General features: G+C 39.6%; 1 protein-coding gene across 5 annotated transcripts in view; it reads left to right on the top strand.

Moving 5' to 3' along the window:
- The window catches only part of NOP58 (NOP58 ribonucleoprotein), a 25396-nt gene extending 20835 nt beyond the window's left edge, over nucleotides 1-4561 (top strand). For all 5 annotated transcript variants that reach the window (XM_036422353.2, XM_036422352.2, XM_036422355.2 and 2 more), the window contains 3 exons: nucleotides 155-288; nucleotides 3870-4021; nucleotides 4282-4561. In XM_036422353.2, coding sequence (XP_036278246.1) covers nucleotides 155-288; nucleotides 3870-4021; nucleotides 4282-4332 — 337 coding nt within the window. In that variant the 3' untranslated portion in view covers nucleotides 4333-4561. The remainder of the gene's footprint in view (nucleotides 1-154; nucleotides 289-3869; nucleotides 4022-4281) is intronic.
- The last annotated feature ends 9436 nt before the right edge of the window (nucleotides 4562-13997 follow it).

Here is a 13997-nt window from a genome sequence, read left to right as displayed (position 1 = left end):
GAAACTTAGTTTTCATAAACTGCCCGAAAGCCACTAAACTGAAACAGCATTTATGCTTATGTGTTATATACTAGCATTTCTTTTAAACATCTCTAAGATTATTTTAGTTACAGATATTTGTAGAGATTTTCTTAAACTCCTTGACCTCTTTCAGTGAAGTGAAGACTTATGATCCTTCTGGTGACTCCACACTGCCAACCTGTTCTAAAAAACGCAAGATAGAACAGGTAGATCAAGAGGATGAAATAATTGAAAAGAAGGCAAAAAAAGCTAAGGTTAAAATTAAAGGTTAGTTTGAATTTTTTAAATGTCATTTATACTCTTATTCCTTAAGTACAGACTTCATAAGTCTTAGTAAAATTTGTGCCATTGAACCTTATTGTGAAATCATCAGTATTGAAAATTAGTGTTATTTTAATTTTAATAAGACATCATGTTCTCTGAGAATAGTTAGGACATTGTTAAATTTATCAGATTTTATAGAGGTTAATTTCTATGAACATGTTGAATTATATATTACACTAAGTATATCAAACCAAAACTGTGGTTTCTACCACATGAACTTTTTTGAGAATCGGCTTAAAATGAAAAAAAAAAAAAAACACATGCAGTTTCTAAATGGGTTATTTAGATCTTTTTGTTACATGGATAATATAGGTTCGAGCCAGTAGAGGTGTTTTTTTCATTATTTCTACTATTAGCCTACCATCATAGTAATGCTATTTAAAAGGTACTCTCCGGCCCCGTCTGGCATTGCTCAGTGGTTAGAACGTTAGCCTGATCACCAATGGATTGGGTTGTGGTTTTGCTCCCAGTCAGGACCAGTGCAGAAGGCAACCACTTGTTGTGTCTCTCTCACATAAATGTTTCTCTCTTCCCCACTCCACCTCCAACCTTTTTATTCTCTCTCAAAAGCAGTGGAAAAATATACCCTCAGGTGAGGACTAACAAAAAATTAAAGGTGTTCTCCAACCAGGCTGGTGTGTTTCATTGGTTGAGCATTCACCTATAAACCATGAGGTCACAGTTCGGTTCCTGGTCAGGGCACATGCCAGAGTTGCAGGTTCGATCCCCAGTAGAAGGCATGCAGGAGGCAGCCGGTCAATTATTCTCTCTCATTGATGTTTCTTAACTCCCTTCCTGAAATTAATATATATAAAAATAAATATTTTTTTATTTCAGAGAGGAAAGGAGGAGGAGAGAAGGGTAGAAACATCAATGAAGAGAGAATCATTGATCGATTGCCTCCTTGCACCTTCTCAGGGGGGGCCAAAGGGGTGGAGCCCTCAACCCAGGCTTGTGCCCTTGGCCATAATTGAACCTCGGACCCTTTAGTCTGGTGGCCGGCGCTCTGTCCACTGAGCCAATCAGCTAGGGCTAAAAATATATTTTTAAATAAAAATAATACTTCTGGCCAAGTAACTCAGTTGATTACAGCATCATCCACATACACCAAGATTGCAGGTTCAATCCCCTGTCAGTACACATACAGGAATCAACCAATGATATGTGTGTGTGTCTGTGTCTCCCTGCCTCCCTCCTCTATCCTCTCCCTCCCTCTCCTTCTTTCTCTCTAAAATAAATAAATATTTTTAATAAAAAATTGAAAGCTATTTAAAAATAAATAAAAATACTAACAGGTGCTCTCCAGCCTGGCTGGTGTGGCTCAGTTGTTGAGCCATAGACCCATGAACCAGGAAGTCGTGGTTTGATTCCCGGTCAGGGCACATGCCTGGGTTGTGGGCTTGATCCCCAATAGGGGCTGTGCAAAATGATCAATGATTCTCGCATTAATGTTTCTTTCCTTTCTGAAATCAAAAGGAAAGTGGGGGTTGGCGGGTTGGCGTGGCTCAGTGGTTGAGTGTTGGCTGGTTCAATTCTAGGTCAGGGCACATTCCTGGGTTGCAGGCTTGACCCCCAGTGGGGCGGGTGTGGGAGGCAGCCGATCAATTATTCTCTCTTATTGGTGTTGCTTTTACTTTCTCTTTTTCTTTTTCTCTGAAATCAATAAAAATATTAAAAAGAAAAAAATTAGGTTCTCTCAGCAAGTATCCCTTTTTATTAGCTGAACCTATATTTAGTGCCTACCATATAGTCTTAGTAAGACAGTCATTAAAGCAATAGAATTTCTAAATAGTTCAGTGATAAAAAGTATATACCATGAACAAATGTGAGCTCCTGCCCTCGATGAAGAAAACATTATTTAATTCCTATGCTATTGGGTGTTTTTTGTTTTGTTTTTGTTTTTAATTGAATAATAAGATCTCTCAATTTATTAGTAGCTTTTGAAAGCACAAAACTCCAGATGTGTATCTTCACTTATATAACCAATAAGCTTTTCAAACTTAACATTTATGGATCCTTGCCACTTCTACTCTGATGCTAATCCTTGAATTGTGTTCTCTTATAACCCATTGTATTCTTGCAGCAGATCTTCTTGATTCTACTTTGAAAATATATCCAGAATCTAACCGTCTATCATACCTACCACAGCAGCCACACTGACTCTTGATATTCATTGAATCTGCTATCTAGCCCTTTCTTCAAAATAACCTTAGCATTTGTTCTACCAGGAATATTTTCCTCAAGATTCATTGGAGGAAGGGGATTGTTTGTTTGTTTTTGTTAATCCTCACCCAAGGATTTTTTTTTTTTTTGAGAGGGTGGGGCAGAGAGAGAAAGTTAGAGAGACACATCAATTGATTGTATCTCGGAAGACCCCTACTGGATCTGGGGATCCGATCTGTAATCCGATCTGGGACCCTTGACCAGAAATCAACTCGAGACTCTTGGATACATAAGCTGACACACTAACCACTGGACAACACCAACCAGAGCAGGATTCATACATTATGCATTCCTTACTGCTTTCAGGTGTCTGCCCAACTTCTGTGTAAAATGTCCACATGCATCACCTTCCTCCGTGTTCCTCTTCCTGCTTTCTTTATTTGATTTCCACCTGAGGATATGTTTATTGATTTGAGAGAGACATTGATCCACTGACCTCCACACATACACCCCAACCAGGGATCAGACTGGTAACTTTTTTTAAAAATACATATTTTATTAATTTTTTTTTTAGAGTGGAAGGGAGAGGAATAAAGAGTTAGAAACATCAATCAGAGAGAAACATCGATCAGCTGCCTCCTGCACACTCTCCACTGGGTATGTGCCCGAAACCAATTTACATGTCCTTGACTGGAATCAAACCCTTGAGTCTGCAGGCTGACGCACTATCCACTGAGCCAAACCGGTGAGGGCCAGACTTGTAACCTTTTTGTTGCATGGGACAGTTAGACCTCCAACCAAGTCACACCTGCCATGTCCTTCCTGGTTTATTTTTATCCTTTGCACTGATTCTGTGTAAAAAGACTGTGTCTTGATCATAGCTATCTACTACTGAATCTTCCTTCAAATGTGTTAGTATTTTACATTTATTATCTTATTACATCCTAGTAGTCCATTGCGATGTACATTGCTACACTTTATAGATGAGGAAATTGATTTTACAGAAGTTAAACGACTCACTCAGGGCCCCTGCTTAGATTGAATTAATGCATGTTTTAACTCCATAGCACAAACTCTTAATCATTTCTGATGTAATTTCCTATCTTCCCCAAAAACAGTGGATTTGCAGATAAGGTGATCTGTCTTAATTCTAATTTTTATGCATAGCTGCATGATCAAGGGTAATTTACTTATCTCTGAGCTTTATATCATTTGTAAAGTTAGTGATATTGCACTAGGTAAGTGTTAATAAACTCTGGATTATTGGCCAGAATGACAGGAGGAGACTTAAGATTCTAAAGGTTTGGGAGACTGGGGTCTGATATTGTTAATTGTTAAATCTTTACATTTACCCTATTCAGTTGAAGTAGAAGAGCAAGAAGAAGAAGAAGGAGTACTAGTGGTGGAAGAACAGGAGACATCTGTAAAGAAGAAGAAGAAAAAGGATAAGAAGAAACACATAAAGGAAGAACCGCTTTCTGAGGAAGAACCATGCACCAGCACAGCGGTTCTTGTATGTTTTTTTTGTTGTTGTTGTTTTAATTACCAATACTATAAAAGTTAGACTCATTACAAATGGATTTGCTTTGAGTAAGGTAGAGAATATGATTACTACATATAGCTTTCTTAGAGATGGCTCTTATATTTCAAAATGTTAATCTTTCCCTTACATTTATTTTTAAGAGAAATAGATCTATTCTTTACTTTGTATGAGGAAAAATTTATTATCCATACATTTACAACTGTTTCAAAAGCATTCTTGATTATTTTCAGAGTCCAGAGAAAAAGAAGAAAAAGAAGAAGAAGAAAGGCAATGAGGACTAATGGAAAGGAATAATAATTGTATCACCTGGATACGTCGTCCTTAAGATTCAGTCGAGAGTATGCCAGAGATGCTCCTTAAGATGATCGAGATGAACAGAGGTTTAGTAAAACAAAGTGATTACTCATCTATAGCTTTTCAAACCTACTTGTGTCTTGACATCAACCCTGTTAACTTTATTATGTCATTATTTTTAGTCTTTGTAATACAAATAAAAATATTTTCTTGGTATTTTTGAGGCAGTTCTGTGATCTCTATTTTAGGTAGAGAACTTTGGCCCTTTCTATATTTTATTTGGTGTTTGATTATTGCTGTTTTTGATAAGCATATCTGAAAAGAGAGAGTTGTGAATTATTCACTTGAAGTGGCCTTTTTGTAAGGCAGTCATTAGATGGACCAATTTAAGAATCTCACTATGTTTCTCTCGCTCTTTTGGACTTTCATTTTTTTCCTTTTCTGCTATCTTTCTGCCTCTGAATTTATTTAAATAAAGCTGGGCTTTGTGTTCAGAATTTCAAAATTAGGTGAGCAAAAATATTGGGCATCTCTTCAGAAAGAAAGAAATCACACCCCTAACTTTACTTACTTGCAATTCTGAAAGATGCAACAAAATAATTGTCTTTCTTTTTTTAAAAAATATTTTTTATTATTCATTTTAGAGAGAAAGGGAGAGGAAGAGTGAGATAGAAACACCAATTTCTGCCTTCTGCATGCCCCACACTTGGGATTGACCCAACAACCTAGGCATATGCCCTTGACTGACTAGAATTGAACATGGGATACTACAGTGCACAGGTCTATGCTCTATCCACTGACCCAAACCAAACTAGGGCATAATAATTCTTAATGTAGGCCCTGAATTGTTTCTAAAGTAATCTATAGGGACTTTTTTATAAAGGGTAATACTCATTTTATTAAGAACGAGTAAAGGGCCGAAACCGGTTTGGCTCAGTGGATAGAGCGTCGGCCTGCGGACTGAAAGGTCCCAGGTTCGATTCCGGTTAAGTTGCGGGCACATCCCCAGTAGGGGGTGTGCAAGAGGCAGCTGATGGATGATTCTCTCTCATCGATGTTTCTAACTCTATCCCTCTCTCTTCCTCTCTAAAAAATCAATAAAATATATATTTAAAAAGAAAACAAAAAAGAATGAGTAAAGGGCCGAAACCGGTTTGATTCTGGTCAAGGGCATGTACCTTGGTTGCGAGCACATCCCCAGTGGGGTGGTGTGCAGGAGGCAGCTGATCGATGATTCTCTCTCATCGATGTTTCTGACTCTCTATCCCTCTCTCTCCCTCTCTGTAAAAAATCAATAAAATATATTTTTTAAAACAAGTTAAGCAAAAATAAAATGTTCATAGGTATGCAGTATAAACTAGGACATAGAACACCAAAGAGAAATCTTTATAAGAGATGGTGGTTAATATGTGAACAGCAACCTGGTTGACAGCCACATATTATCATGACAGTTACAGTTCTCAGGATTGTTACGTCTTGCATTTCTGTGTATGCCATGAGCATCATGCTGAAACCCAAATCAGTAAAAGCATTCAAGGGGTTGGGCTAGTTAGAATGATTATATCTTGGAGTTTCACTTTCGCCTTTTTTTCCCTCACTTGAGGATATATTTTACTGATTTTGAGAGAGAGAAAGAACTATCAACTGTATTCTGGCCAGGGATTGAACCTGCCTCCTTTTGCTATATGGGATAGCTCGCCAACCAAGCTACCTGGCCAGGGCTCCGGTTATGCTTTTAATGTAACTGGGCAAATAAACACACCCTGACCTCCATTTTCTTATATATAAATCAGAAATAATGGTCAACATTACCTGTCATAACGTTTATAGAAATTAAGATAACAAACTTTAAGGGATGTAAATGCATTTCAAGTTTAGGTATTTTGATTGAAGTAAATGCTGCATGAAGAACATTTAGCCATCTATAGACAACTTTCTATAACATAAAGCTGATTTGTTTTTCTCCCCAGAGAATGTCATCATTTTGCCTCATCCAGTAGTACCCCAGACACTTTATTGACTTTTAGATGAAAGTTGCTTGTGGACTGCCAAAAGCAGTAGAGTCAAAGCTTTCTGTCTGACATTAAGTAGACTGAGAATACTAAAGTCCTAGTCACTCTGAGTTTTCTGTAGGCCTGGGGAAAACAGTTGAATCAGAGCTACCAGCTTTTTCTTTTTTTAATACCCCTTTTTTATAAATTTTTCCCCATCAACAGAGCTCTCAGCTTTAAGTGCCAAAGTCTGGACTGTTTAAAGCACTAGCCAAACGGGAAATGATGTGTTTTTTTGTGTGCTAAAAGTGAAGCACTGGTCCTGTTGAAGAGCCTAGGCTGAAAAGGGAAGCTCAGGTGAATTTTATATACCTAATTTCATCAGCAAATTTGAAGAATTTTCTTGTAACAGCCACATAAAATAATCCCCGCTTAAAAACTTAACTCATTCTTCATTGCATTCTATAACCTTCTCTTCACAATTGTAATTTTATATTTTCTGGTTTAAACTAACTACTGTATTTTCTCACTGTCTTCTGGGTCCTCAGTATGCTTACCAAGATCTTGGCTCAGCCGTTTTCGTCAGAGCCCCCGCCCCCCTCAGAACTTTTTACATTTCTCTGTCCACTTGTTGCTTCTCAAGGCCGTAAGTCCCATCTTTTAAGACTTAGCTTTGACTCATCTTCTGTCCTCCGCTGTATCTCTTATGATTCTGACAAGTGCAAGCTATTCTGTGTTGGGACATTTTCTTAGCCTGAAAATTGGAATCTTGTTGAAATACGTGGTAGTGGGTATATGGTTCATCATTGTATTTTCTGTTTGCTTGAAAGTGATCATAATTAAAAGTCTTATTTTTTTTTGAAGCAATAGCATGCCATTTATTTTTATTTAATTCTGAGTTCTTTATCGCTGAAAATTCTAAGATACTTGTACAACATTCTTGGTCATCAAGCACTTGGGATGTCCACTAGAGGCAAGGTACCTACTAGGTAACCACGAGAACTCAAAGAAGATGTAGCAGCTGCTAACCTCAGGTAGTTCACAAAGTGAACCTCAAACCCTTCTGAGGAAGATGGTCATGCTGCTATTTAAGTCCCTGCGTCCTTCAAGAAGTGGGAATGCAGGGGAGCAGAAGTAGAGATCTCAATAGCAGATCATAAATACAGATATTTTGAAAGGAAAGTTGTGAAGTGCAATTATAGTTAATGGAAGAGAAATCATCACTCTTGCACTACCTGTGAAAAGATGCTGCACTCTGAAAAAGTAGAAAACAGCAGCAGCAGAGACCTACCTCTTGGTAATTGAGTTGTAAGTGGCTACATTCTATTGGGTCCCATATCTCCACCCTGAAACTGATCTCCCAACATCCTTTGAGTTTTGGCAATTTGGTGTTCACCTGGAGAGCCAGGCTGAACCATGGAAGTCTAAGTAAGCCATCACATGAATTTTTAGGACTCAAGACCTGCCTTACTAACCTGAGACAAGAAGCAGAGTGGTTTATGTGTCTGACTCCAGGGTAAATGTGTCTGACTCCAGCAAGAGGTGGTCAGACAACAAATGCATCTATTTATATCCTATAATCTGCTGGGCCAGCAGCCATGATGGAGAGGCCACAAACTGTCAGAATGGGGAGGTCCCTACTCTAGCGGTCAGAGAAAATATGTCCGAAAGTCTTGCATAAGCCAAAAAGTACTGTATAAATTCATATCCTTGCTGTTGCTATGAGCTTGGACAAGTCAACATGTGCCTTCTCTAAATCTTAATTTCTTCACCTGCAAGATGGAAATAATTGTTTATCTCATTGGCTCTTGGGAACTCATAATTTATGCAAGAATTTCTTAGAAAAGAAGAAGTATAAAGTATTACTCAAAATCTTTTGTACTTAAAAATGGGGAGACCCCAGAGTTAAATATTGCAGGGGAGAAGTCTGGGAAGCATTACGGAGCCTTCTATGGTAGCCACCAGCCAGCCATTTTTAAAAATATTTTTTCAGAGAGGAAGAGAGAGAAACATCAATGATGAGATAGAATCATTGATTCCCTCCTGCATGCCCCCTATTGGGGATTGAGCCTGCAACCCTGGCATGTGACCTTGACCAGAATTGAACCTGGGACCCTCTAGTCTGCAGGCCAATGCTCTGTCCACTGAGCCAAACCTGCGAGGGCCAGCCAGCCATTTACCAGACTTATTTCTCTTCTCTCTGGACACATAACTAGACTATATTCCTCAACCTTCCTTGTAGTTAGATGTGACTGAGTTTGAGTCAATGGAATGAGTGGTGGTAACTCACCACTTGCAATCCTGGTCCATAAAAATGAAGTTGTTAGTGCCCTATTCTGACCCCCTGTATTGATCAGACTAACAGAAATCTTGGGAGCCAGGTGTTAAGATACAGAAACTATAAGGTAAAAAAAAAGTGGTGCTCAGAAACACCACCACTGGCTTGGAGGACAGCTATCCACTAATCAGGAACATCCATTTTGGACATTATGGAGAGAGAAATTTTTGTTACCTTTGGGATATTATAGCTTTAAACAAAATTGCTGATACTTTTTTCCTGTAAAAATGCAATATGATTCAACCTAATTTTTATATAATATAACTTTAAATAATTTTAGAGAAACTTAAAAATTTATTAATCTGTTTTTCAACATTTTTTTTTTAACCCTCACCTGAGGGTGTTTTTCCATTGATTTTTAGAGAAAGTGTAAGAGAGAAGGAAAGACAAGAGAAAAATATTGATGTGAGAGAAACATCGATTGGTTTCCTCCTGCATATCCTGGAGCCTGCAACCGAGGTACGTGCCCTTGACCAGAATCAAATTCAGGACTCTTCAGTTCATAGGCCAACATCTACTGAGCCAAACCAGCTAGGCAGAGAAAAAAAATTTTTTTTAAATCCTCACCCATGTTGAGAGTAAAGATAACGCTGATTGTCTTGATCTGGCACCTAGAAGGGTTTAGCAATCTGGAGAAGGGCTGTGCATAAATTAAATAACAATTTTAAAAGGCATTATAGGGAGTCAGAGAAGTCTTAACTAAAGGAACTAAGTTCTTGTCTCAGGACCCCTTGCTTTTTATTAACACAATTTGTCCCAAGACAGGGTGGAGATATACACATCAAAGGCCAGAGTTAGGTACAGAATCCATTGTCAGATTGGAATAAATACCTCCGGCTGTTCAGGTGTTTGGCCAGGAGGAGCAATAAAACGTAGATCAAGATGCCCTGAGCTGCCTGGCAGCAAGCAGTCAATTAATGCATCCTTTTTAGGTTTGGGTAAATGCCTTTAGCCATTCCCAACATGTGATAACATATGTGTCTCAGCCCTTGTTGAGTCCCCAAGTTACATCAACCTTTCTTTTTTCTTTTTTTTTTTTTTTTTTTTTTTAAATATATTTTATTGAATTTTTACAAAGAGGAAGAGAGAGGGATAAAGAGTTAGAAATATCGATGAGAGAGAATCATTGATCAGCTGCCTGTTGCATACCCCTACTGGGGATGTGCCCGCAACCAAGGTACATGCCCTTGACCGGAATCAAACCTGGGACCTTTCAGTCCGCAGGCTGACGCTCTATCCATTGAGCCAAACAGGTTTCAGCTCCATCAACCTTTCGATGGAACTTGAAATTATGACGTGCTGGAATTGGCTTCTGGAAGGGAGAGGGAGAGAGAAACATCAATGGTGATAGAGAATCATTGACCTGCTGCCTCCACTGGGGATCAAGCTCACAATCCAGGCATGTGCCCTTGGTTAGAATCAAACCCAGGATCCTTTAGTCCACAGGCCAATGCTCTATCCACTGACTCAAACCAGCTAGGGCCTATTTGTTTTATTTGTTTTTTTCCCTGCAGAGATCATGAGGGGTATATCTTTTTTTTTTTTTATAGCTTTATGGTTTACCACTCTAATCACGGCGCCTTTTCCACTAAAGAGAAAAAGAAAATGAAAAATTATTTGAGATTTATCAGTTCCCTACACATGCCCTCCCTTAACCCCCCGTTACTAATCACTATACTTGAGGCTAAGAAATTACCCCATGGTTTTGAAGGTATTGTGGAGGTCTGGAGTGAATATCCCCAGAAAGTGTCACCCTCGCATGCACATTATTTTTATTTTTAATTTTTAAATATATTTTATTGATTTTTTTTACAGAGAGGAAGAGAGAGGGACAGAGAGTCAGACACATCGATGAAAGAGAATCTTTGATTAGCTGCCTCCTGCACACCCCTCACTGGGGATGCGCCCGCAACCAAGGTACATGCCCTTGACCGGAATCAAACCTGGGACCTTTCAGTCTGCAGGCCAACTCTCTATCCACTGAGCCAAACCGGTTTCAGCATCACATGTACATTGAGATAAAAACAATTAAAACCTAACAAATTCAAGGAGAGTTTACCTCCCCTTTATCTGCCTAAAGAGATTCAAACAGAAAAACCTGCTTCAGGAAGGGAAATAACATTCACTTTAGCACAGTATGTTCCTTAGATCACCCTTTGTGTCCCATTGTTTCTGGGTGGCCCTGCAAGAATTTGTTTACCAATGTTTTCTCTTTCTCATCTCCCTGTGCATTGCCTACTGTCTTCTTAGTCCAAAATGGCATATATACCTCATTTTGCCTCATTGGAATGCTCATGCTTACGTGAATTCCCTGTGTGCATGAATTAAAATTTTATTTTCTCTTGTATGTCATTTGACTTATTTGACCAGCTGGGAGAACTAAAAGGGTGATTGGTAGTATTGAGATCTCATCCTCATTTTGGTGACAATATAATTCCAGCTTCCACTGGTTTAATATATCAATAAATATGTTTGTGAAATGCTAGATTGGAGACAAAAGAGTTATCTAAGTATTAATGCAAATGACATGATTTGATCCTAAATGATAGGTAATTTCTCCGTGGCTGGTTTGGTGCAGTGGATAGTGTCAGCCTGCAGACTGAAGGGTCCTGGGTTTGATTCCAGTCATGAGCACATGTCTGGGTTGCAGGCTCAATCCCCAGTCGGGGGCTTGCAGTAGGCAATAGATCAGAGATTCTCATTGATGTTTCTCTCTCTCTCCCTCTTCCTTCCTCTCGTAAATTAATAAAAATGTATTTTTTTTAAATGATAGGTTCAAAGAAAGCATTAAGAGATGTTTAAGATTTTGTCGTCATTCTCCACTTATTCTAAATGTGTTTTATTCCTTTCTCATAGTCTTCCTCAGCACCATCTCTTATCAGTGCTTAAGATTGAGTTTTCTTTCCTCTTTCCAAATCACAGATGTTTTCCCACCCTGAGAAATCTAGTGACTGGCCAGAGCTTTCCTACATTGTGTTCTTATGAAGGAAATCCTTTTCTTAATTGCCAGGAATTCAAGGCTCCAAACTGGGAAAGGGAGGGTTGGGGAGGTTGGCATACTGCCAGGTCATTGCCTTCTTTTCCCTTTAGCCATCTGCAGGCGACTGGCTGGAGCCCAGGGTGAAACCACAGCCTCCCAAGCTGGAAGGGACAGACTGGCAGGGACCCTGGGTGGTTTGAGACCAGTCACTTGTACTCTATATAGTCAGGACCTCTCGTAAACCTCAGCCTCCCCAACTTCAGTGTCTTCAAAAGGAAGAAATCATATAAACGGTTTTTCACATATTAAAAACAGTACAGTATCATAAAGCTTTCCATCTAAGCCAGAGTTTGGCACACTTTTTTTTTTGCAAAAGAACAGTAAATATTCTAGATTTTATAGACCATAAGCTCTCTAATGCAACTACTTAACTGCCATTGTCGCCATAGACAAATGAGTGTGGCTGTGGCCCAATAAAACTTCATTTGTGGCCCCAGCTGGTTTTGCTCAGTGGATAGAGCATGGACCTGCCTGGTTTGATTCCAGCCAAGGGAACATGCCTGGATTGTGGGCTAGATCCCTTCCAGTAGGGGGTGTGCAGGAGGCAGCCAATCAATGATTCTCTTAACATGGATGTTTCCCTTTCTCTTTGAAATCAATAAAAACATATAGAAAAAAAATTTTTTAAACCTTATTTGTGGACACTGGAATTTGAATGCCATGTAGTTGTTACGTGGCACATAGAATAATTCTTGTTTCCCTAGCCATTTAAAAATGGAAAAAACATTCTTAGCTCATGGTCCATACAAAACAAGTCAGCTGGCTATAGTTTGTTGATTTGACCTAAACCTCTGATTTTCAGACTGTGTTGGCAAGTCTTCTGAGGGAAGAAAGAGCTGGTGGACATTGGCAACCCCCACTCAAACTTCAATAGGCACCATTCCTCCTTTTTCTCTTTCACATATTGGGTTCCCAGGTTCTGTTTTATTAAAAGGAAAGGTTGCTGAAACTGGTTTGGCTTGGTGGATAGGGTGTCGGCCTGTGGACTGAAGGGTCCCAGGTTCAATTCTGGTCAAGGGCACGTGCCTTGGTTGTGGGCACATCCCCAGTAGGAGGTGTGCAGGAGGCAGCTGATTGGTATTTCTCCCTCATCGATGTTTCTAACTTTCTGTCCCTCTCCTTTTCTCTCTGTAAAAAAATCAATAAAACAAATTTAAAAAAAAAAAAAAAAAAAAGGAAAGGTTTCCATAGCCCAAAGTGTAAAAGTTGCTGATCTAACCAGAATCCCCTTTTCTGCAACTGCAGCCCCTTTTTACATTTTTCCTCAGTGGAGATGGAGCATAGTATGTTACCTAGCTCACTTTATGGTTAAACAAGCCTGGTCCTTTCATACACATCATAAGTCTGTTATGTTATCCCAAACCTTCACTTCGTACTCGTGATCTTTCTCTCCAAGTTCTCAGAATTCCTAAAATGCTCGGCTGGCATGGCTTAGTGGTGGAGCGTCGTCCTATGAAGCAGGAGGTCAGGATTTGATTTCCTCTCATCACTGATGTTTTTCTTCCTCTCTGAAATAAAAATATAGTTTTTAGTCCTAAAATATCCCACTAATTGGCCGAAACCGGTTTGGCTCAGTGGATAGAGCGTCGGCCTGTGGACTGAAAGGTCACGGGTTCGATTCCGGTCAAGGGCATGTACCTTGGTTGCCGGCACATCCCTAGTAGGGGGTGTGCAAGAGGCAGCTGATCGATGATTCTCTCATCGATGTTTCTAACTCTCTGTCCCTCTCTCTTCCTCTCTGTAAAAAATCAATAAAATATATTTTTTAAAATATCCCACTAATTGAAATACTACATCAAAAGAAAGAGTACCTTTCTCTATTCCAGCATATTTTCTCTCTTACACAGGAGGCCAACAGCACTGTGGCCATAGGGAGAGCCCACGTTGCACTGGAATAAAGCAATCAGTGGCAAAGCCAGAAGACTGTTTAGAATCTGGTCTGAGGACAGAGAGACCCTCCCTGGGGACAAGTAGTCCTGAGGTCAGAATCCAGAAAAACCTTGAATGGGTAGGAAGCACACTGGTACTAGGAAGTTGGAAGAGAAGCAATTTAGGATTGGTGCCCCAGGCAACACAGGTGTGCCTCAAGATGCCTCCTTTATAATAATAAAAGCATAATATGCTAATTAAACCAGATGTCTCCTTCCTGCTGGACAAAGCCGCAGTGGGCAGGGGCTGAGGCAGGCAGAGGCCGGCAGAGGCCCATGGTGGCAGCTGGGGGTTGGGGCCAAGGCCCCTGCATGAATTTCGTGCATTGGGCCTCTGTATACAAATAATACATGT

Source organism: Pipistrellus kuhlii, unplaced genomic scaffold (genome assembly GCF_014108245.1).
Source record: "Pipistrellus kuhlii isolate mPipKuh1 unplaced genomic scaffold, mPipKuh1.p scaffold_m20_p_7, whole genome shotgun sequence".
NCBI lineage: Eukaryota > Metazoa > Chordata > Mammalia > Chiroptera > Vespertilionidae > Pipistrellus > Pipistrellus kuhlii.
Note: the sequence above shows the minus strand (reverse complement) of the source record. Positions and strands in the feature narration are given on the sequence as shown.